Source organism: Brachycentrus maculatus, unplaced genomic scaffold (genome assembly GCF_059751285.1).
Source record: "Brachycentrus maculatus isolate JH-2025_06_01 unplaced genomic scaffold, ASM5975128v1 h1tg000210l, whole genome shotgun sequence".
NCBI classification, from domain to species: domain Eukaryota; kingdom Metazoa; phylum Arthropoda; class Insecta; order Trichoptera; family Brachycentridae; genus Brachycentrus; species Brachycentrus maculatus.
In genome coordinates this window covers 205,909-232,095 of record NW_028280961.1, presented here as the reverse complement: position 1 = coordinate 232,095, position 26,187 = coordinate 205,909, and the positions used below count along the sequence as shown (strand labels likewise).

At 32.6% G+C, this 26,187-nt stretch overlaps 1 protein-coding gene across 1 annotated transcript; it reads right to left on the bottom strand.

The window, feature by feature from the left end:
- Positions 1–884: 884 nt before the first annotated feature.
- On the bottom strand, positions 885–19,278 carry LOC148307093 (RILP-like protein homolog). Its single transcript, XM_088263954.1, has 7 exons — positions 18,914–19,278; positions 16,869–17,144; positions 13,132–13,206; positions 11,665–11,763; positions 10,786–10,877; positions 7,058–7,225; positions 885–5,746 (listed from the first exon to the last, which is right to left on the bottom strand). Exons 1-7 carry the CDS (start codon positions 19,217–19,219, stop codon positions 5,641–5,643), a joined length of 1,122 nt encoding a protein of 373 aa, XP_088120080.1. The 5' UTR covers positions 19,220–19,278; the 3' UTR covers positions 885–5,640.
- Between the last annotated feature and the right edge of the window lie 6,909 nt (positions 19,279–26,187).

Here is a 26,187-nt window from a genome sequence, read left to right as displayed (position 1 = left end):
AGTCCAGGGTAATATTTAATAAATATTAGAGTGAAAAAATCACTTATATTTATTTGACCCCCCCTGGGAATTGAACCCGGGACCTCCAGAACGATAGTCGAGCATGCTGAACATCACACTGCGGAGGCGGACAGATATTTAAATACAGTGTTTATATATTTTATTATGTATAAGTTCCTGATTTAGTCTTGATTAGATTTTGATTAGTCCGTTATATCGAGGTTTTACTGTATATTATAAAACAAATTAATAATTTCAAGAGGAAACTGCTTTAACACAACATATTAATGCAGATATTCCCAAAAATGCATTTGATAATCTAATATACATTGACGTGTCAACATAGATGAAGAAGAATATGGAAGTCTGGGTATTGATACACTGATTACACGCTTGTACCATTCACCATTCTACCCATGATTGACAACCACATTATCAGTCACTTCATGTGTGAGTTCACAGCAGCATCTATGGACAATTTGAGTCAAGTTTTTATTTAGCAGGGATTAACTATTATTGTTTTTAAATGTACGCAAGATCCTTTTCGCAGTTATTTCGCATACTGGGAGACACAGGTATTTTAGACTCTACATTTATTTTCAGTGTCTGAATCCTTGTTAAAAAATCAGGGTTTTTCCAAATTTTAAAAATATTTAATTAGTGTATGTTGAGAAGAAATTTAATGGAATGAAGGTAAGAAATACAGATAAGTCATAAAAATCCGTAATATTACTAAGTAAATTTATATAAACATATTTATTTATATATATATATATATATATATATATATATATATATATATATATATATATATATATATATATATATATATATATATATATATATATGTATACATATTTATATATCGTAGTCATACAGGAGAAAGTGACCAAATGCGTTTTTTACAAAAACATTATCAACTATTTGATATCTTACTAGCTTAATATTGCCCTGAAAAAAATACCAAAGGATTTTAAACTCGGAAGTATAATATATTGACTTGTTAAAAATGACTAACTGCATTGTTGTTAATTTTCTTGCCAAGCCAAAGTGATTTAAATGGACCTCCTGAACATTTAATGTTTTGTTATGTAATTTATTATTAGATTAAAACCAATATTTTTAGCTTTTCCACTTTTTTATTTGACCAGCGACCGGGTTTCGTCGTTACCGACATCATCAGACTGGTAATTTTGTTATGTGTTCACTTTCTCCTGTATGACAACGATATTAAGGTGGAGACTAACCGGAGCATTTCCTCGTAAGATAACGTCGTAAAATTTCTCGCGGCGAGCATCACCGAGTATCCGAAACTATGGATGGAGCGCTCGGCTCGGTGTACTGACTGCCTGAATACTCGCATCGTAACGTGTTATGCTACGATAAAATGCTACGGTCAGTCTCCACCTTTAACAGTCAACAATTTTGAAAATGTTTTCGTAAAACTTTACAATAGTTCAATATAAATTTGTCAGAGAACCTACTACCTATATTACTAATATCACTAGCTAAGTTCTGACTGTTATTTTATTGAATTGTTACTTCATTATAGTAAGATTATATAAATTACACATTATCTCAATCAACAAGGATTGAAAAAAAATAGGTAGATGAAAAAAATAAGAAAATAACAGTGTTTTTAAAAGGTTGAGTCAAGTATTGTATATTCACACATTTTTCTTGATCCATGTTCATTCCCTAAGTGTAGCAAGTTGACTCAAAGCCACTTTCTCATCTGTCATAATATTACTAACACGTTGACACCCAACTACGAGATTGCATTCTTTACTAGGACGCCGACTAGGAGTTATCTCATAGGGCGATTGTCCACTACCCGGAATTTGACCATCCGGCTGTCCGGTTTTGAAAAATGAAAGCGACTACGACAGTTTAGCGTGATAGAATTTAAGCGCAACGTGTTCACGCTCCGATCCGAAAAAATATGGACAAAAGCACACCAAGCCAATCGTCATTTTAAAACGCTAACGCTAAGACGGTAACATTCCGTGTAATTCCGTGTAGTGGGCAAACACCCATACTGTTTACTTGCCGTATTCCTGCAGCTATGATAAAATTCCTAGTATATCAGTGTTAATATGGATAGATGGCAAATGGGAAGAGAACGAAAAATGAATGCTGGCGCTTACATGAACGGAAAATGGATGAATAAATTAACAGAAATCAAAATAAAAAAGTAAAAGAATATCTGTATTGAATATGATTTGATGAAATTGGCTTTTTTAGATCATAATTATGAATATTGCCTAAGCAGTCAACGTGTTAAAACAGCAAACAATGGTTTAGACATTTTGAGAGAAAGAATGATTGGTAAAAAAGTTTTACAATGCAAATATTGTCAGACATAGAAGCCGAGGAAGACCATGAAAGGCATGGAATATCAGACATGACAGGTATTGAATTAAAATGAATTCATATTAGTAATCAAATATGCATATATTTCAAATTGGAGATTTCTATAGTCTAAATAATTGGCATATTTGTATAAGGAAACTGGAAGGTCAAGAGGGTGATGTGAGATATTTTGTAAAAATACTGACATATCATTAATCCAGTACAGTCAAACTCGGTTAAAACATGTATTTAAAATTCACAAAATAAAAAAATACTTTGATTTTTACCAAAACACTTAATGATAAGCTCATTGCTTTTTACATACTCAATATGTACTCATCTTTAGAGCTTTATTTGATTGTAAATGTTCAAAAGTGAATTTTTAAGTGCCATGAAATTATATTTAAAAGCTATGGGTATATTACGAATGATATATTTAAGAATAGGTCATAGAAATAGTGGTCCAATATCAAAGGGATATTATAAGAAGAAAATAATTCAATACTTTAAAAGTGTATTGCGTTGTACATACTACTTTATCTAATGTATACATACATACAAATATATGTATAAATATGTACATATACAGTGAAACCTCTATCATTCCTCAAATAATCATTTTCCCGGATGTGTCGCTTATTTCTTCTACCCCGAATTCATTTCATACAAAAATAGATCGCATCGAAAGTTTCTCTATCACCATTATACTGCATTCATCGTTTGAATTACGCTGCGTTTGCAGCATCAAATGGGTGGATAAGTCATTTTAATGATTGCAACGGTCCACATTCAATAACAGATGATGAAAAAAATATCATTTGCAAAGCCTAAAATATACTGTTGACTTACGGAAATAAAACATTAAAAAGCAAATGTCGATGGCAGATTATTTACAATACAATAAACTTAAAAATTTTCATGGTTTGTTTCAGCTTTGTATTATAAAAATACATTTATTTGTATCTAAAACTAGGATTCTTCCTAGAATTTTAACCTACCAATGATAATGCGAATTGGGAGGAAGGTATCTTTACTCGATCGTATCTCCTCGTGTATTGACCCCTTAATCCCGCATTCATAGTTTATTTCAATAGGTCATTTTAAAAACGATAGATAGAGATTTCACTGTGTATAAGTAACACACATATATAAATATGTGTGTGTAATTTTTATGATTATCTCTATGTATATCTTCAAATATGTTGCCTTCATTAACACACTCCGGACGCATATTTTTTACACCTGCAGACCGCTGGCGACGGGATTCGATAAATATGAACATAAAGTTAAGACCAACAAAGAGATTGGTACATAATATTCATATAAAAACATTAAATATGAAATTCTTTCATTTCTGACATTGAAATGATGCTGGCGAAAAAGGTAAATATACCCTTCCCGTCCTTAAGCATCAACCGACCAAACGGCCAAAAATACCTTTCCCGTCCATAGTGTGTTAAGTATGCAAAACTTGATTTTAACACAACTTCAAAATAACAATTTTGACAATGCGTAAATATTATTTGAAATCTTCTACATCCCTCGCATATACTTACTACTCAGTACATACTACATATGCGCAGAGAGGTATGGGGAAGAGGGTTGAGTGAAAATTTTTGATGCTTTTTCTTTTTTAGAAATATTTTTTAAACAAAATAAGGATACGATAAGCAAAAACGAATTTTATTTTTGATATCATGAATTGATTTTTACATAAAGAATCATTTCCACCATAGTTTTATTTTATTTAAGAATACTTTCTTTACACAGTATTGTGTGAATTGTATCTAATATGCAAATGTGGAGTTCTGTGTGTACATAAAAAATATCACAAGGAATAAAGTGTAAGCAAATGTTCAAAAGAAAAAAGAAAATATTTACAATTAAACTGTTTGCAGGACAATTCAGCAAGGATTATAATGTTTTTCTATATATTTCCAATCGTAAAACAGTAAAATCTCATTGATTCGAACAAGTAAAATTTAAATTTTGTCGTAATTTGAAAAATATTTCAAAATTCTGGTCCCTCTACTAGCATTCATAAATAATATTAAATAATAATTGGAAATCGTCGGGATAAGGGCATAAATTTGTAAACAGACAAACAAAGAAATATATATAATAATGATAATCATTAGAATAATAATTTAAGCTTGACTAACTTCAAAATGAATAAATAAATGGATGAAATAATAAAAATGAGTGTTTTAAAAAATAAAAACAAATTTGGTATTGCGAATTTTGAAATATGTTTCAAATTTCGTTTCTTTTAATTATGAATCAACAAGCTTTAAGTAGAATTAAAAATAACAGCAAAATAAATATACATATTCGATATGCAGGATTTCATGTTTAAATAAATAAAAAATAATAAATCTTAAATGTAATTTAATAACAATATATTTAACAATATATTTTTTTCAAGTGATCTTAATAAATAGAATATAAAAAATATAAACATAACGAGATTAAGCAGACAGACACTATTTAAAGCAAATAATAATCACGCGTCATATGACGTGATCCACATGCCTCAACCATAGGGCGATTAGGCATTCGATAGCGGCCGCAACGCACACCAGAAATTCCGTATGACTCTGGTGCAAGATGGCACTTTTAGCGATCAAGTCTTTGCTCGGGAATTCCTTCAGACCGCTTGGACTAGCTTCCACCGATATGCTCTTCATCTCTGCCGCCAGATCGAGAGCCGAACCCGCATTCGCGCCACCGTAATTGGGTATCGTCTTCAAGCAGAATCTGCAAACCGCCCCGTAGTCTGGAAGAATCGACAAGGTTCTAGAAGTTGACGTCACGACCGAAGATGCGGAGTCCAATCGAAAAAAACCTGGCTGATTTACCTGACTAGCTGTCTTTGTCAATTTGATACTGTCATTTAAAACAATTTCGACGCGGAGAGTTTGATTGTCTTCAAAGTAAGGGTTGTTAATTACTTGATCGCTGGTCGCATTTTCTAACGAATAAAATTCAGATTCTAAATCAGAATCAAATGGAGACTCAATTCCGGAGTTGGAACGACTAGAAAAAGATCCGCTCAACTCGCTATCCGATATTTCATCCACGTATTCCCGGGATCCGTGATCTCCGCGGGAATAAAACGTATCCTCTACACCTCTACACTTGTCTAAAGTACTTGAACTCTGTTCCCGACAGAGCCGTGGAATGTCTAGTTTTGGCCTCTTAAACTTAATACCATAGTTCCTGTTGCAAGAGCACACCTCCTCGGATAATACTGAAGAAGAAGAAGAGTAGGATCTGGGGCTGGCGGCCTCACTTGTCCGCGCTGATACTGGCCATCTTGGTGGTGAGGGAGGAGAGGGATCTCCCGGGAAACGATCCAACAGCGACATCATATTCAGAAAACAACTTCCGAAAACTGGAAAGATAAAAAATAAAATAATAGAAAACATTAAGAGATATATTCATTTTTAATTGGTCAGGGTTGTGTATATTAGTGATGTTTTTGTGAGTAAACAACTGGTAAAAGTTTAAGTTAAATAAAAAATTAAAACAATGTTTTTGACCACTTAATGCTTTTGAAGGAGCAGCGTTCGCGGACGGAGCACGTGTCATATCGTGCCAATCCGAGCACTGCTCGCGTGTTTCACTTGTTTGCGTTACAAAAGATAAAAAACCCAACTGAACTAGCCAGTTTACAATTTACTTAGAATTCTTCGATAAATTACCAATTTTTTTTGTATTTTTTATTATTATTAAAGTTAGAAACATTTTTTTGCACATTTTATGTTAAGTTTTCAAAATATTTTATTACTTGCTTTTTTTACAACTGGACAACTTTTAAATTATGTTAACTATTTAAATAAAACATAAAATAACCTATGTTTATGTAAATAGTCTATATTTGTGAAAAAAAGTCTCATTAAACATTAAGCATTAAGTGGTTAAGCATCTCCTAGTTTGTAAAATAATGTTTTGAATCTTGTGATTCTATGTACATTTTCATAAAGTGTGTTAATTGTGGTTTGTGTACTTTGTTAGGAGGTGCTTTCTTGCATTATATGAGAGTAATTCTTAAATGCATATGTAAGGATTGTTTAAGTATATGTATAGTTGTTCGTCTGTCATAAGTTGTAATTGGTTGAATATTTTCTCAGTGAAAGTCCATCTCGGAACGGAGTGAAAGTGTTAATAGGATCTTTATAAAATTAATAAACTTCGTTTTCACCACTTTTTTTATTAATACAATTCAACCAACCGGTTTCAACAATACATTGTCATCATCAGGGTTTATTTTAAATCAAAAACATTAAAATACTTTCACCAAAAACTTACACACACTCCATAAAATGATGACAATGTTTGTTGAAACTGGTAGGTTGAATTGTATTAATAAAAAAAGTGGTGAAAACAAAGTTTACTAATTTTATACAGATATTATAATTATTATAATTTTTATTTTTTTAAAGAAAAAGAGAAATATATTTGTTTTTATCATTGATACAAATATTTCTATTTCATACTATTTCTGTGAGCCTAAGCGGCTCATTATTAGAAATAGGTATCAAATTACGGTAGAGGGGTTCGAACCGTGAAACTCTGACTTAAGAGTCCGCGACACTAACCACGGGACAACAAACCGACACAATGTACCACAAAGTATCTGAGGAAAACATTCAAGAAAAGTGTTAATAGGAGATTAGCTGTTTTATTTATGAAGGAAACTCACAACTTCCGTATGCCGGAGGGCTGTCTCTTCCAGGGAGCATCGTCAGGCTCGCAGGGCAGCGGCCCCTGCACCGCCGGCTCCGAGTCCTCATCGTGGGCAGCCGCAGATGTAGACTCGGAGTTGCTGCAGACCGTGTGCACGGGAGACACCTCAGCCTCATTGTCAGTCCTGGCACAAATAGTTCGTAATCAGATTTAAGTGTTTCAGATTATAGTTTCCTCGTGTTATCCAGGAATTCTTAGCATAATGTAGGTGATGCTACGGATAATACACACATTCTATCACATGCGTGCAGTAAAAGTTTGTTAATTCTAACAATTATTATTACTGTGTTTGGGTGATTTCCTTTTTTTACAAAATATTATGAATTAACACGTTGTCGTCGGGTTTTTTGCGGACTGTCGGTCAACTACGGGACACGGCAAATGCCGTTTTTGTCGACTGTTGGTTATCGGCGGGAAACGGCAATATACAGGTTTGTTATCAGCGTAAAATAAAACGCGTTGAAGGGTAATTTGCTACCTGGGTGCAAGGCGACAGTCTGTCGACGTTATTTGAGATGCCTTGTCCGAATTGGCTAGTGTGCCGCTTGTAAAGGCGTCGCCAGAAATCTAGAGTTTTTATGCGATCTCAATCTCCAGTTTAGTTTGAGTCATTTCACGTATTGGACTATTTTACATACTGCTCGCACTGTTTTGTTTACTGTTTGGTATTTTATTATTTGAATATATTAGCATTGTATGGGGAATGATACTTCGGAGGGGAAGACTATTTTTTAGAGTTTACAATGCTTCTAAAATTGTGAAATCCGGAATACTTAATTAAAAATTATGATTATAATTTATTTTTGATGAACAAATGTCATATATGATTTCTTTGAAAATTTCAATCCAAAATATTATTTGGTTTTGAAATTGTGTCAATTTTAAGAAAGCAATATATTTTTGCGGTAATCGCAAAAAAACATCCGCTATAGGCTAGAGTCTAATGATCGAAGCGCCCGACTACAATGTGTTAATAAACAGTATTCTAATAAAAAATTACAAATCACGTTTTCAGGAGTCTTCTAGGACGGAAAAAAAATCAGGAAGAATCTGACATACATTTCATGAAGGTCTCTTTTTATAAATGAATAAAATATATTGAGCTTAACCATAGACGGTACAGAAGACTCACATGTAAAAGAAAGTGTCAATTTAAGGATACATAAAACTTTGGAAATATGAGTGGTGAACGCAAATGCAGTGGTTAAAGTGTTAGTAATTTGCAAAAAACATGCATGTTTTAAGCGTTAGTTTCTGTCGAAATTGTGCAGTTGGTAAAGTGTTAAATATGATTGAAAAATACAAGCACTTGTCCATAATATTTCATAAGTAGTGTAAATCCCGTATTTTTACTTAGCTGGATAATATTTCAGATATTGATAAGTTCAATAAACAAAGTAAATGTTCTTATCAAGATAAGATTGAACAAATACCAAATAATTCTTGAAACAGAAAAATACAAATGATATTTAAAAACTTATGGGGAGAGAATTAAAACTAAAAATATTTACACAATTTTGAGTTTGTCCAAATACTTGTTCACAAAATCTGGATTATCTCCAATTACAGGTGTTATTTTCATATTATTTTTCGACACCTCATCAAAGATGAAGAAGAATATGGAAGTCTGGGCATTTACGGGGCTGACGACTGTCATAGACTTGGTTTAAGTGATCGCTTTACACATGTGTAACATTCACAAATTCTACCCATTATTGACAACCACACTACTCAAATTCTTGGAAGTTCTATATATATAAACCAATTTTGAAACATTATTATTGAATCACTAGAACTTCACTAAAACCAGCTTATGACGGTCGTCAGCCCCGTAAATGCCCGGAATTCCATATTCTTCTTCATCTTTGATGAGATGTGGAAAAATAATATGAAAATATTAATTAAATGACTAGCTGTAGACACACATTACGGAGTATCAGTCTGGTTAAATGGAAAATAAATATAATAGAAAGCACACATTTCTAATACAGTGGAACCTCTTATAACGAGCATAATTCGTTCCAGAATCTTATTCCTTAAGCGAAACATTTTTTGTTTTGACTGGCGTAGAAGTCCAGGCTCACAAGTGAATGTCGTGAAAATGGGACTTGTCCTTTCTCTGTAACTTGTTATGCGAAATATTGCTTGTTAAGGGAGGAACATTTAATTCTTTTTTGCTTATTATGAGGGGTGCTCTTTATGAGAGGTTCCACTGTAATTATAATTTAACAATGCTTGAAAGCAATGAAAATATTAATAAAATCTATTATAGAACAATAATGCCATCGAAAAGAAAAGAATTTATCGATTTGAAATTAACTTTGGGGATTAATATAATGATTTCAATAAAACATTTTTATGAGACCGCTTTTTGAGATCATTGATGTAAACACGATTAGTTTCGAGAACTACAGATGTTCTCATCAACAGTTAAAAGTACAAAACTGTTTTGTAAAATTATACAATGAGACAAATCGCTCACTCCTTTCAACGTCCTATATCAAAAAACTTGATTTTTCAGGAGATCGTTTTTAAATTTAAAGAATATAATGAAATGTATTAAAAAATAAATATCAAGCCACTTATTGAACTTTTTACTTTGCAACAGATCTTTTTAGGTTTTTGAACCTGAAGGTTTTTTTCCATTTGAAATGAAAAATATTAAGTACATTAAAAAAAATAATTGAACAATACCTTTTCTTAAAAATGCAAAAACAACACTTTCTGCCCTGTAGCGGGTGAATATTAAGTTAAAAATATGCCGCTTTTGCTGGGATAAAGTTCATTTTCAGGGTATTCCGAAAACATTCTCAACTGAAAATTGACGATTTTTGATATATGACGTTGTTGAAAGGAGTGAGCGAAATGTCACAATAGATTTTGAGAAATAGTAGTATTTCTCTTCTTCAAACTCTTATCTGCACCCGATGGTGCATAGGACACTGCATCATATAAACGCAGTGTTATCTTGATCACATGAAAGAAAAGTGATCAGCCCTGGGCTTCAGGTACCAGTCCAGGGTAATATTGAATAAATATTTGAATGAAAAAATCATTTATATTAAATACATATTTGACTCCCCCTGGGAATCGAACCCTGGACCTCCAGTACGGTAGCCGAGCGTGCTGACCATTACACTACGGAGGCGGACTTAATAATAATATTCACGTTATTGTGATTTGTAATTAATTAGATGTATAATGATTAAAGAAAACACTTCGTTTTTTACCACTTGAGTTTTATTATGAAGTGTTTTCTTTAATCATTGTAACATGTCTTACCACAAAGTTAATGCCGAAACAATAAATAAAATTAGATGTATGATGAAATATAAATGAATTCATAATAATGGACATTATTTCTGACTATGGAAAGTCCTCTGCATACATTAAGGTGGGCACTGACGGGAGCATTTGGTCGTAACGTAATGCGTTACGATGCGAGCATTCATATAGTCAGTACAGCAAGCGGAGCGCTCCATCCATAGTTTGGGATGCTCGGTGATGCTCGCCGCGAGCGATGTTACGACGAAATGATCCAATCAGTCTCCACCTTTAAGTTAACAGGACTGGCTGACTCGACTACACCACTCACACATACACAGAATGCGACACTGAAACAGTACGGGTGCGACGTGGCTGATGTAAGGAAGAGTGCAGATATTACCATGCAGTTTGAGGTACCTGACAGTCTTCTGGAAGGCCTCGAGCTGCTCCCTCAACTGGTCGCGCTCCTTCAGGAGCTCCGCCAGTTGAGAGGCACCTCCTCCGCCATTCTGCAAACAAAAATCCAGAATATAAAGGTCTTAGTATAATTACTTGTTAGTCCACGGCGATGTTCTCTTATTCTAATTCTTAGACTTCTCGAAGTTTGGCCAGTATATTTTTTATCGCAGTCACCGCAAGAAATTTCATAAATACCGCTTCTAACTAATACGTTAACTATTGATTTTGAGTTTCCGAGAATTTGACCCAAGTTGTTACTCATATAATACGCAGGTTGTATATGAGAGGGTAAAAGTTTAGTAATTATTTTTCGGAATTTGCAAATCATATCACGGAAACTAACCACTCATTTGACTCTCATACACTTAAACTATTGCACTCTGTTACAAATAAAGGTCAAATAATGAATAATTTAGAAAATTTAGAAGTACATGAAAATTTTAATTCAGATAAAACATTAATTAATAATATACTGTTTCAAAATACGTCACCATTATTATCAATGTTTCCTTTTACAAAAAATCTTGTTCCTTAACCCCCCTCCCTATATTTATTAACCTATATATACACCTAAATATATTTTTGTTCATTAGTTTTAATTTGTACCAGAAGATGAAAGCATCTGTCGTTTTCGAAACAAGTCGTAAATATAAATAAAACTCATTAAAGTGGTTTATTCAAGTGATTAATTTTAATAAAATATTGTATAAATTGCCAGATGCTTTTTGGAAGGTCCGGACCTATGCAGTTTCAACAATACTTTGAAACAGTAGGAAGGAATGTGCAATTTGTAAAAAATGTAATAGTAAATAAATAATCTAAACTTTATTTCCTTACATTATCTGTGGTCAAGGCTTGCCGTAGCGAAATCAACTCTCTCTGACGGGTTTGTGCGGCCGCCTCGAGTTCAGCTCGCTGATTGCAAACTACTCGCATCTGGAAATATCGCCATGTCAATAAAACATCAACAATTTTTATTTTTTTAATGAAAAAAGAAATATTTGTATTTGTTATTATTCAACAAAATACTTAAATTTCATACTATTTCTGTGAGTCTAAGCGGCGCATTATCAGAAATAGGTACCAAATTGTGGTAGAGTGGGTTTGAACCTAGAAACTAGACTCAAGAGTCTGCGACACTAGTCACGGGACCATAACCCAACACCCAGTTGTTATCCCTTAAAAACAACATGGAGTTAGCACATTGATTGCTGAGTATGTACACGCTACCGACATTTCGTTAAGCGTGTAATACACGGCAAGTGCATACATTTTACAAGGGAGGTTTATAATATTATAGGTGTCTCAATTTGAGATGAAAAATCTATATTTTTTTATATGGAAGAATATGGAAGTCAGAGTATCCTAGGGCTAACTAACGACCTGGCATTTGGCTGGCTTAAGCGGTCACTTTACACACCTGTGTAACACAAGTGTGTAAAGTGTTTACTTAAGCCAGACAAATGCCAGGTCGTAAGCCCTGGGATTCTCAGACGTTCATAAAAACATGTTTCACACCTATAATAATGACATTTCATCCGTAGGGTGAATAATCCAGTGTCTGAATAAATAATACTAAATTGTCACAGATTTATGTTTTAAGTGATCACTTTATACATTTTACACAAGTGAAACAAAAATTTTCTTTTGAAATAGAGTTTTTTAAGGGGTATTACACAAAGTTAACAATGAATGATAAGGAGAGTATTAAGGTGGAGACTGACCGGAGCATTTTGTCGTAATGTAACACGTTACGTTGCGAGCATTCAGGCAGTCAGTACACCGAGCAGAGCGCTACATCCATAGTCTCGGATGCCAGGTGATGCTCGCCGCGAGCGATGTTACGACATTATATTACGACGTAATGTTACGACGAAATGCTCCGGTCAGTCTCCACCTTAATATTACCATACCACAAAGTTAACAATGCTTTTATTATACAAAATACTGTCTATAATAAAAGCATCGTTAACATTGAAAAAAAAATCTATGTATCTGTGAAAAAAATAATTAAATACTTTTCTACCACTAGCAGATGTAAAAAAAATTCTACGGTGGTATGGAACAGATAGACCAACATCACAGCAGAATTAATTGGCCAGTACAATGGAATTTTCGATTGGTATCATAGTTTTTAAAACAGCCTTGTAAAAGTTCATTTTCCATTTATCTTGACCATATGTCAGGAATGTGCAAGGACATATATTTCCCCCAAAATTACTTGGACAATTTGGCTATATATATTTTTTGCTATAAAATCGTCAAAGACACCATAAGATGTGGATATGAGAGTGTTATACTCACTTGATGGAGAAGATATTTTTGTTTGCGTCTCACTTCACGACTTGTCGCTGCCAATCTCTTCACTTGAGAAGTGAGCTGAAAAAAACAATATTATTCGGTTAATTTTAAAGAACAAAATTGGAAAATGTTTGAGAAAATTATATTTTATACTATCAATACATTTTTATAAAATTACTAGCCAATACAAAAACTTAAAATAAGAAAGGTGTGTTGAGATGGTTTGGACATGTGGAACGTATGAGTGAAGAAAGAACGGTGTAACAATTTTATGAGGCGAATGTAGTTGGAAAAAGAAGCAGAGGAAGACCGAAGAAAACTTGGCACAATCAGGTATGTCAAATACTTGAAAGCAGCCGGGTCAGGAGTAGTAATAATCGTCGGGTATTTATGAGGAGATGCATGAATGTAGAAGAGGCAAAGAATGTTTGCAAAGACAGAGTGGTGTGGCATTCGATTATCTCTGCCTACCCATGCGTGAAGCGGCGTGATGGTTAGTTAGTTTAGTTATTTTTTCAAAAACTTTTATTATGCAATAAAGTTGTAAAACCTGGTTCCATTATTCATAAAGGCAGTAAAAATAGAAGCTAAATATAAAAAAGCTATTCATAGTGAGTATAAAAAGGGGTTTGACTACCTCTAAAATTGCAGTACCTATTTACATATAAATATTCACTGCTTTATTTAGTCATTCTATTTGGACCCTATCTCCCTCCGTGCATTCTTTATTTAAAATTTACTAGTCCATTCCATTCGTAGATTCAGAAAGTAAGTAATGAAAATTCTTAAATTAAATTTTAAATTATGCTGTTTACTTTGATTTTTACACACTGGCAACACAAGATTTATAAGAAAAAAGATGGCGGACAGACGAATGGCTTGTCAGGCGGAAAAAAACTTATAAATTGTTATGAACTCAGTCTTGACTATGTATTTTGGACCAGTGATGAGAACCCATAGAATAATGACATAAAAAACTACTTTTATATGGATATAAAGATTAAGACACCAATAATTTATGACTTTTTTACCAATAAAAAAAGATGAATGGATATTTCAATAACAATTAACTCACATATCAAAGTCGTACAAGAGAAAGTGACCAACTATAACAAGACGTAATATGTTCAGGGGGGCCATTTAAGTCACTTTTGCTTGGCAAGAAAATAAACATCAATGCAGTTAGTCATTTTTAACAAGTCAATATATTATACTTCCAAGTATCAAATCCTTTGGGATTTTTTTCAGGGCAATATTAAGCTAGTAAAGTATCAAATAGTCGTTTTTGTAAAAAATGCACTTGGTCACTTTCTCCTGTATGACTATGATATATTTAATAACTTTAAAAAAACACTTAATGAATATATAATTCAATGTAAACTGTATGTTGGAGTTAATGTATTTAAAAATTTAAATACTATTGTTTTTTTTTTAAATATCTTACATCTTGATTGAAAAATTTATCTTTGAATACTGAATACATCAATGACCAAAAGACTACAATCATTTTTTTTTTTAAAAAAAGGACAGCAAATTATAATTTTTATTTTATCTGGTTTTGGATATACATGCAGATTGTTCACTGTAGGATTTTCAAGCGCTTCAGAATTTTCCCTACCTTTTTTTTTTAGTTGAATAATAATTCTCAAGTTTGACCCAAACCCCAAAGATAAAAATAGAACAGATAATGGGTTTATGAGCAACTTAAGAAATGATTGATTTGCACAAAGATAAACAAAAGAATTCTACCATTCTAATTCTAGGGCAGTCTTATATTTCTGAGGATAAAAATATTTGTATTACAGTAAACAGAAATAGTGATCAGTCATGTTTTTACTAAAGTTTTAAGCTTATAATACGTTGCTTTCATTTTGTAATGATGGATCTAATTTTAATAATATTAGCACACAAACCTAATCACGCAAAAATGTAGAAAATTATAATATCTATTATTTTCATTATCATTAATACCAAAGTATTATATTCATCTATTCACAACACATTTAGTCCACCTACGTAGTGTAGCGGTCAGCATGTTTGGCTACTGTGCTGGAGGTCCTGGGTTTGATTCCCAGGGGAAGGTCAAAATAAATTTAAGTGGTTTTCAGCTTATAATACAATGCTTTCATTTTGTGATGATCGATCTAATTTTAATAATATTAGCACACAAACTTAATCACGCAAAAATTTAGAGAATTATAATATCTATTATTTTCATTATCATTAATACCAAAGTATTACATATTCTATTACTTTGAGAAATAAAAAGACTTTGTTTTTTGATCCACTCACATTTTTATTAACAACCAACTAGTTTTGGCAACAACCTGTTGCCCTCTTCAGGGTTCAATTTATTACATCAATATGATCCGCAAAGTTAATGCTTTCAATATTCAAAACCAAAAATATTATATATTCATCTATTCGCTCCACATTTGTCCACTTATGTAGTGTAGCGGTCAGCACTTTTGACTACTGTGCTGGAGGTTATGTATGGGTTTGATTCCCAGGGGGGTCAAAATAAATATAAGTGATTTTCCAATCTAATCTTATGCGCGTATGATGTCAGGCCCCCCTGACTTCGACTATCACTTGAAACTAATTGTCCTTGTCTTGGGCAGCTCTAAACAGTGCCACAACAGTCCTGATCGCCGTCCAATCTCGTATATTCTGGAGTCAGGAGATCTGTCTTCTGCCCACACCTCGTCGACCCTCTATTTTGCCATTTATGATAAAACTACCTTGTCTAATAGTCATTTAATATTACCGTTATATACGATCAAGATAATAATAAATTGCATGTGTTATGTCACTTGGAGATTTACTAAAACTCTTATAAATGTTTGTCAAGGAGTTCGAGAGATGTCGCTAAAAAAAATCTTCAGAGCTTGTGTTCAAGCAATTTCCAACCATTAATCATATGAAACTGCCGAGATGTACGCGCTTGAACTTCACTATGTATGGGTCTTATACGGCAGGACTTGTATACATGCTAAGTGCCGTACAATGCTACATATGTTACATATGCAATACACATTGTATATTGCATATGAGCTTTGTACGGCAAATTGTATTATTGCAAATGAAAACCCTTGTTTTTTACCATTTTGAGTTTTATTTATTTTCCAGGATTCGGACCTCACATACTAATGAAAGAGTTTCTGCTCAATAAAAAGCTTCTTTTCATCCCACCAATAGATGTCTCTAGTGAAGTTCCAGTGATTCAAGAGCAATGTTTCAGTATTTATGTATAGAACTTCCAAGAATTTGCGTAGTGTGGTTGTCAATAATGGGTAAAATTGGTGAATGTTACACATGTGTAAAGTGATCACATAAACCAGCCTATGACGGTCGTCAGCCCCGTAAATACCCAGACTTCTATATTCTTCTTCATCTTTGATGAGATGTCAAAAAATAATATGAAAAATACTCCTATAATTCGAGATAATCCAGATTTGTGAATTAGTATTTGGACACACTCAAAATGTTGTAAATACATTTATTTTAACGACTAGTTTTTTGTGAAGTTACAGATGTTTCCATCTAAGAGTCTGAATTTAACATTGTGTTTATATTCAGACCCGTAGATGGATGCATCTATAGCTTCTAAAAGTAGTGGTTAAAATAATTGTAGCTTTAGTGGTAAAAAACAAGTGTTCTCATTAACGATTTCATCATGTCTCACCACAAAGTGAATGCCGAAACAATAAATAATGTTGTGTTATGTTTTATATTCTTACCCCTTCGATGATCTTTAGTTTCTCCTGCAGCAAGGCATCCTTCTCTCTCAGGGTGTTCCTCTGTTGTTCTTGCATCTCGCCCATGCGCTTCCAGAGATTCTCGTCCCCGGAGCCGCTCTCGGCCGATGAGGAGGCGCCCTGCGGACCCTTGGCGGCCGCAGTCGGGCCCCCGTCCTTCTCCTTGTGCAGCCGCCGGTTCTCGTCTTGCAGTCTGGTCACCGCGGAGACCAGCTCTGCGGTCTCGGTGCGCCATTGCTCTTCGATGATCTCTAGCTCCTAAAAATAACATCATCATATTTTATTATGCTGGAAAAAATGCAGTTGGGAAAATGGCTGACTTAAAATCTGGCATTGGGGGTTAGATTTTAGACAGTCGCAATTATGAGTCACAAGAATGTCATAAATCAAAAATCAATTTTCAGTTGTGCATTCGGAATGCCCAGAAAATGTACTCCCAGCAAAGGAGGCATATTTTTAACTCAATATTTACCTGCTACAGGGCAGAAAGTGTTGTTTTTGCATTTTGAAGAAAAGGTATTGTTTAATTATTTTTTTAAATTTCTAAATATTTTTTAAATGGAGAAAAAACTTTCAGGTTTTACCTAAAAAGATCTGTTGCACATTAAAAAGTTCAATAAGTGGCTTGATATTTATTTTTAATACATTGTATTATATTTTTAAACTTTAAAAACGTCCTTCTGAAAAATCTAGTTTTTTGATTTATGACGTTCTTGAAAAGAGTGAGCGAAATGTGCAAAGCAATCCATGGAAAGATCCGTGCTTGGTGTAAGCCTGATGGCTAAAGTAAGAAATGAAGATATTAGGAACAGCATCAAAATAGAAGATATCATGGATCGCAGAGCAAGACTTAAGTGGCAATGGGCAGGACATATTGCAAGACAGGACCCCAAAAGATTGACAGCAAAATTTAAAGATGGGAACCTTGGGAGAATAAAAGAGGAGTCGGAAGACCCCAAAAGAGATGGTCCGACGACATAGTTGCTCTGAGGGGTAGAAACTGGCTGCACAGAGCAACTGGCCGAAGGAAATGGAAGGATACGGAAGAGGTCTATATCCAGCAGTGGAGGACAGAGGGCTCATGAAGAAGACGCTCTTCCGTAAGAGTTGAGTATAAACTGTGTCTACTAATACACTCAAATATTTATTCCATATTACCCTGGACTAGTACCTGAAGCGGAAGACCGATCACCTTTCCTTCACGTGTTAATGATCAAGATAACACTGCGTTTATATAATGCAGTGCCCTATGCACCATTGGGGTGCGGATAAGGGTTCGAGTTGAAAAATTTTAGAATTTATGTTTTTACTCTATCCTATAAATAAAACTCAGTTAGACACTTTGGTGTATACAATGGTAGTCTTATAACATATGGAACACAATAAAGTATATTTTTAGAAATAATAAAATTTGCTTTATTTGAACTTTAATGTGTCAATCTCCTTAATAGAATTAGCCCTGATGGAGTTAGACACTTTACGAATTAAGAGGACTATATGTATCCATATGCCTCTCGGGTAAAACCTGTTTTAAAGACTCAAAATTATGACCAATATGTTCTGTTTCTATTACAAATGCAGTGAACCAATGAAGTGATTTTAAATTGGCTTATTGATTTTGAATACTTACTTTACTTTTCATATGGCTATAAAAATAAAGCAAGTTTTCAACTTATGCAAATCAATAAGCCAATTTTAAATCGTTGAATTATAACATATTTTTATTAATAACTGAGGTATGACATATCGGATTGGTTCACTGTATTTGCGATAGAAACAAAACATATTAGTCAACACTTCGAGTCTTCAAAACAGGTTTTACTATGCGTGAGAGAAATATGAAAGTTCAAAATGCAAATACGAGTATTTACGATATCAAAGTATTAATCGTTACACAAAAACTACCTAAAATGAACTTCTCGCGATGTGACCTTTGAAGCGAGGCACAGGCATAATTTTAAATGTCACAAACTACGAGTAAAGTACAAATATAACAAAAAATATGTATGGAAACCGGGAGAACATACCTTTTCAAAACGCTGCCTGTATTCCGCTTTTTCCAGCTTGTCATTTTCCAGTTGCGAAATTTTATCGTGCAGATCTTGGAGGGTAGAATTTTCCCTCTCATTTCGTGTGGCCGAGTTTTCCAATAATTCCAGGGCATTGATTACTTTGGGGAGAAGAGACGTGATCGCCTCCGCCCCGTACTTGTCTATAATAATTTCACATTCCTTCCCGATGTCCGAAGCGATATCGTAAACGTCCACCACTGTCACATCGTCACCGTTCTCCGCATCCGACATTTTCGACGCGTACCGCCTATGAAGTGGCATAAATTCGATTTCTTGTTTTCTATTTACGATCCTATCCCGACAGACAGACGCAGATGTCACTCGGGCGCCATAACTTTTTTGATGTCATTAAAAGTTTATGGCTATAAAATATTTAATGTTGCCAACATTTGAATTGTAAAATAATATAACCTACTTCATTTTAAAAAAAACGGGGTAAAACTATAAATTTAATAGATTATTCATTTTCATACATTTATTGATTAGGTAGGTAGTAATTATAAACAACATACTAAATATTTTGATGAAACAAAGCCGTTCGAGTATACTGCTATTAAAAATACATATTAAATATTAATTATTATATATTGTTAAATACATTATTTATATTTTTACTCTAGTAGAGTTATAATTTTTAGTGACCTTATTTTAAGTATAAGGACAAATACGATATGATAAATCGCAACTTTTTTTGTAAACCGTGGAAAAATTTTACGTAATTGAACTTTTTACTTAAAACACCGGTTATGTATTGAAAAATAAGTTTTTCTTCGGAATAAATCTTTGTTTTAATTTTTTAAAGGTAGGGAAATACCAATATTATTATATTATTTATTGATTCGGCATTAACTTTGTGGAATGACATGATTATTAGACATGTTTTAATTTGTACCAGAAGATGAAACCAACTGTCGTTTTCAAAACAAGTCATAAATAAAAATAAAACTCGATAAAGTGGTTTATTCAAGAGTTTAATTTTATTAAAATTACCAATATTATTATTTTTTTAATTTATTGGAAACACGTCTAGCTCCTAGCGCGGCTGGTCGCGTACTGAATTTGAACGTTTGAAATCTCAGCCTTAATACTGACTATTTACTTATGTTTATTAGGTACTAACTTTTTGTAACACAATTTTATGTCTCCAATTATCATTTTCATTTACTACTGTGTTAAAGGAAAAAATACTTCACCTCTTATAATTTTATAAATAACTTCACATTTCAAAGTTCACCACTTATTATTATTGAAGTCAACGAGTTTTATAATATAATAATATAATAATATATAATAATATAACATTTTATAATAATAAAAAATCTGTAAATAAAGAATAAATAAGTAAATCTACCGAAAACGTAAACAAGGTTTCTGACATTGATGAATCAAATACTTTTTAGGTGTTTTATTACTCATTGAATTCACCAAATTGCTGCTTTGCATTGAAAGTGAGGCAACTCCAAAAATAAAATAAATCTAACACAATTATTTGAATAATAACAATGATTATTTTTTATTATAATTTAAAATTAACTTGGTAAATACCACGAATTTAAAACACATATTTATGACACATCGCTCACTCCTTTCAACAACGTCATATATCTAAAATCGTCAATTTTCAGTGGTGCATGTTTTTAGAATACCCAGAAAATGTACTATATCCCAGCGAAAGCGGCATATTTTTAACTTAATATTTACTCGCTACTTGTTGTTTTTTTAAATAAACTTAATATTTTTCAAATGGAGAAAAAAACCTTCAGGTTTTACCAAAGAATATCTGTTGCACAGTAAAAAGTTCAATAAGTGGCTTGATATTTATTTTTAATACATTTCATTGTATTCTTAAACTTTAAAAATGATCTCCTGTTTTTTTTTTGATAAATGATATATGTTGTTGAAAGGAGTGTGTGACATGCTTCAATGTACTGATTATTATCACACAGCGAAATGATAATTATAATGATGTTGAATGCGTCGAAACGCGCGTCATGATAATAAGATAATAATTTGTGGTACATATTTAAAAAGTTAACTTAAAATTTTACAATGGTTACATAGATATTACCATAAAGTAACTTCCAAGTTAAATTATTAATAAATCATTATTATTCTTCATTCATTTCTTGGCCCCTATCTGCCCCCAAATGGTGCACAAGGTACCGTATCACATTCTTCATACATTCAGGCATCTCATCATACATTTTCAAACCCTTATACATTAAACAATTTTGTGAACCGGTTTTTTTCAAAAATCATTTTCAAAGTCTTATTTTATCCTTATTTCTAGAATTTCCTTATCCTATGTTCTAGAATTTTATCGTTAAAATATTTGGTTAATTTATCGTTAAATTTTTTATTTACAAAGATTCATCAGTAAGTCACTTTCCTTGAACCCATTATAAACCTTTATCACCAAAGCCTGTATTCAGTCTACTTTCATCCTTCTTTTGCCAACTCCATAAAAAAATATATAGACTTTCGTTCGTTAAAATCCATCAGGCTTAGTTGGGAGGGCGGGAGTAGTCTACCAAAATACCTGGTTAGGTATTCTGCATAAGCTCAGTAGAAAAGGGGGATATTCTTTTCAATACTAAGGTAGCTACGCAAGCATTTTCTTTTACATGCAAATATATTTCATTCAATTACAGTAAATTTTCAGTCAGAGATTCTAAATTGAATTAGAAATTCTCAATGCGTATCACGTATTAAGGGGATATTCGCAAACACAGAATTCAATCATATGTAGGTCGACCATTGGAGAGGAAAACGTCTCTTTACGGCCGATTTTTTAAATAATGTTTTTGGATTTTTTTTGTTCTTTAGAATATGTACAGAAAAATATTTATATAATTTTTCCTAACTCCTTACCTTTCAATAACTCTTTTAAAATTTATTGAATGATTTTGAAGGAAAATGATTTTTTAATGCAAAAACGGTGTTTTAAGGAAAAAAATATTACGTAAAATGTTACCAGGATTTACAGAAAATTAAGTTGTTACTTGATAAATACTCTGCCTTAAAAAAATCCTGCTTTTCCATTACACATGAAGTCATTTAACAGCAAAACTATGTACAAAAGAGCTTACTTCATAAATGGAAAACGGGCGTGAGTATACGAGTATTTGAAAAACATTGTATCATTCGGCCATATCATCCATGATTGAATGACTCATGATGTACAAATAACCAATAAATATCTTAATAAACAAACAAACTATGTAACTAACTAACCATCACGCCGCTTCATCGCAAGGGTAGGTGGAGTAAATAGAAGGCCATACCAATCTGCCATTGTAGACAATATTCGCCTCTTCCACAATCATACATCTTTTCATACATACACGTCTATTATTCCGAATGAAATAAATAAACCCTTCTTAATAACCAAATGTTGTAAAATGTGCCTACGACACGGGAAAACCCAGTAAGGACACGTTACTTTAAATTTTAAATTGTAAATACAGCAGGACCTGTTTAATCCGAACTCCCGCTAATCCGAACACCTCTGTAATCCGAAAGCCTAACCATCCCTTAAATGCACGCCTGAAATGGGCTGACCAAGTGGATATTCCTGTGCCAGAGAAGATGCTTTTTGGTAATTGAGAGTCAAAGCTTTTTACTTATCATTAAATAAATCTAGGAACTAAAATATTTACAACATTTTGAGTGTGTCCAAATACTTGTTTACAAATCTGGATTATCTCCAATTATAGTTATTTTTCATATTATTTTTTACATCTCATCTAAGACGAAGAAGAATACCCAGACTTCCATATTCTTCTTCATTTTTGATGAGATATCAAAAAATAATACTAAAATATTTGATTTCTTTAAAAAAGTTGTCTAAATACATTTAAAATTTAAAAATACTTATATTCGTTTTATTTGATAATATTCGTTTTATTTGATAAAAATACTCTACTTTGTAATCTGAACGCTCCACTAGTCCTTGCAGAGGGTAAATTTACGGTTTGGATTATGATAGAGGTCCTGCTGTATGAGTTTCATCAAGATATATCAAAATAAAATAAAATACCGGATCGATCCGTGACCTTGAACACGGTAGCCAAACTCGCTAGCCACTCCACCACGGGGGCGGACATTATGTATTCCAGACGCCACCTGTATCGCGCAGGCATTGAACCCGCAACCTTGCTGGTTAGGAAATCTGGCGTAATTACATGGGGGCGATTGAACTACATAATGCAAACGAACCGGCGACCTTCAAAACCGTAATCCTTGGAGCCAGTCACTCAACTGATAAGCACACATTATACAGTTTAATGCTTCTAATCTCCAAATAACTTTATAAAATTAAACAGCTTTGTTTTAACCACCTTTTTTGTATTATTCGTACACTTTAAACAACCGGCTTCGACAACAACCTTGTCATCATCAGGATTTGTTAAATTCTACTACTACTACTACTACCATCACGCCGTTTCCCCGCAGGGGTAGGCAGAGAGGATGGAACGCCACACTCTTCTGTCCTGACATACACTCCTAGCCTCCTTCACATCCATACATCTAGTCATACATGCCCTCCGATTACGCAGACTTTTGACACCGCCAGATTTTAGGTTCTGATTGATCTGATCAATCAAATTCTGAAACATAAAAATACTAAAAAACATTAAAATACTCATAGTTAATTACATTCCCTTACCAAAAACTTCCACACACTCCATACACCATGTGAAAATATAATTAAAATATGATTACAACATTTTGAGTGTGTCCAAATACTTGTTCACAAAATCTGGATTATCTCCAATTACAGGAGTTATTTTCATATTATTTTTTGGCATCTTATCTTTGGAAGAAGAATATGGAAGTCTGGGCATTTACGGGGCTGACGACCGACATAGGATGGTTTTAGTGATCACTTTACACACGTGTAACATTCACCAATTCTACCCATTATTGACAACCACACTACTCAAATTCTTGGAACTATGGTTACTACTACTACTGAGCCTTATCCAATGGTGTATAGGGCACTGTATCAAATTGATACAGTGCTAGATTACTAAACTATCCTACGAGCTACGAGTGACGTTGTTACTAAAAATTCGAAAAAAAATATGAGAGAAATAAAAATTTATGTTTCTAATCTGCAAATAACTACATATATTATGATTACTACAGCTACTGAGCCTTCCCTGCCCCCAATGGTGTATAGGGCACCGTATAAAATTGATGTGGTACTAACTCTAGATTACAAAACTATCCTACGAGTGACGTTGTTACTAAACACTCGTAAAATTGACAGAATTCAAAATTACGCTTCTGCAAATAACTACCTATACTATGATTACTACAGCTACTGAGCTTTCCCTGTGCCCAATGGTGTTTAGGGCACTGAATTACGAATTATTCTTCGACTGTATCCGCTTGTCGTCTGTTTTTCGGTCACGTGGGTGCACACGTGATCCGTGTGATCATAGGCGTGATCTTTATACAAGTAAATAAATAAAATTTTAACATATTTTTAGGTTGGATAGGATTCTAGGAACCTACTTGTATCTATTTAGTTGCAACCCTTATTTTCATTTAAAAGTGTATAGAGTTACTGGAAGTCAGTAACAAATATGATCGTTCGAGCCACAGCAGGGTGGATACGATCCAGTGGAGGAGATTTCACACATCTATAAAAATTACAACCAACATGCGAAAGAAGTCCAACAATAGTGCATACATACAACTTAAAAAAAAAAGCAATATGGATGTTCGATAATGGGTAGAATGGTAAACGAAAACACACTTAAGTTACCTATAAAGCCATCAAGACTGAAGACAGCTAAATGTCAGGCCGTAAGCCCTAGAATGCTCAGACTTCCATGTTCTAGTCTTATAGTCTCTAGTTCTTCTCTATCTTTCGTTTCAGTTGAGACACCTATAATATTTAAAATAAATGTACATATGTATGAGCTTATGCACGAATGTGGAAGAGCCGAAAATTGTTTTCAAAGACACATTGGGGTGGGATTCTTTTCTTTCTGCCTACTTTGTTAGTAAGTTAATTATATTTATACACACATATATATATATATATATATATATATATATATATATATATATATATATATATATATATATATATATATCTAAATATATATATATATATATATATATATATATATATATATATATATATATATATATTTATATATATATATATATATATATATATATATATATATATATATATATATATATATATATTTATATATATATATATATATATATATATATATATATATATATATATATATATATATATATATATATATATATATATATTATATATATATATATATATATATATATATATATATATATATATATATATATATATATATATATATATATATATATATATATATATATATATATATATATATATATATATATATATATATATAAAATTTATCATCGTCTATAGGGTATAACATCCAGTGTCTGATAAAATAAATAATGAAATAATTCATTATTTATCAATTTAATTTATTCTGATTTCACATAAACAAGCGTAGCTGAGTGACTATCAGAGCTATTTTCAAAGGAATCTGAAATTTAAACCATTCAATTATTGGCGAATCAATTGGTAAATTAATATTTCAGCTTCAATACATTTCTGAATAAAATTTGATGAGCACAGCTGACAGCCTTTGTGGCAAAATTTCGTGATATTATTTGAAAGCGTGGGATTATCACGATAGTATAAGTATTATAACTATTATAATATAACTAATGAATCTATATCTTATAAATAGTGTCTGGTATTCTATTTCGTTAACTAATTCGTTATCTAAATCAGCGGCTCCCAACCTGTGGTACGCGTAAACCCACATTAGTTGGCGGTGCGTGAAAAATAATCAGTAATATCGGACATAAAAGGTAAAAATAATCAGACATAAAAATATCATTTAAAGTTAAAATAATATATATATTTTCTATTAATATCGGTAGTATTTGGGAAAAAATTGCGTGCGGCGCATTTCATTGTTTCTGACAAATAATTTTATATATTTCTGTGTATTTTTTGAAAATAAAAATCAATTGTAAAAAAATACTTATAAAAATAAAGTCACCCAATAAAATATATAATGCAAATAGAAAAAAAAAATTCCCGATATACCGTAATTTTTACGAAGTGGTATAATAACAATGTGGTACGCGAGCTAACAAAGGTTGGGAAACGCTGGTCTGAACGGTTCTATAAT

Coding starts and splice junctions, on each gene's coding strand:
- LOC148307093 (XM_088263954.1), bottom strand. CDS start 19,219: ATGCCACTTCATAGGCGGTACGCGTCGAAAATGTCGGATGCGGAGAAC. Junction 17,145..18,913: donor ACAGGCAGCGTTTTGAAAAG/GTATGTTCTCCC, acceptor TGTTATTTTTAG/GAGCTAGAGATCATCGAAGA. Junction 13,207..16,868: donor AACTAAAGATCATCGAAGGG/GTAAGAATATAA, acceptor TGTTTTTTTCAG/CTCACTTCTCAAGTGAAGAG.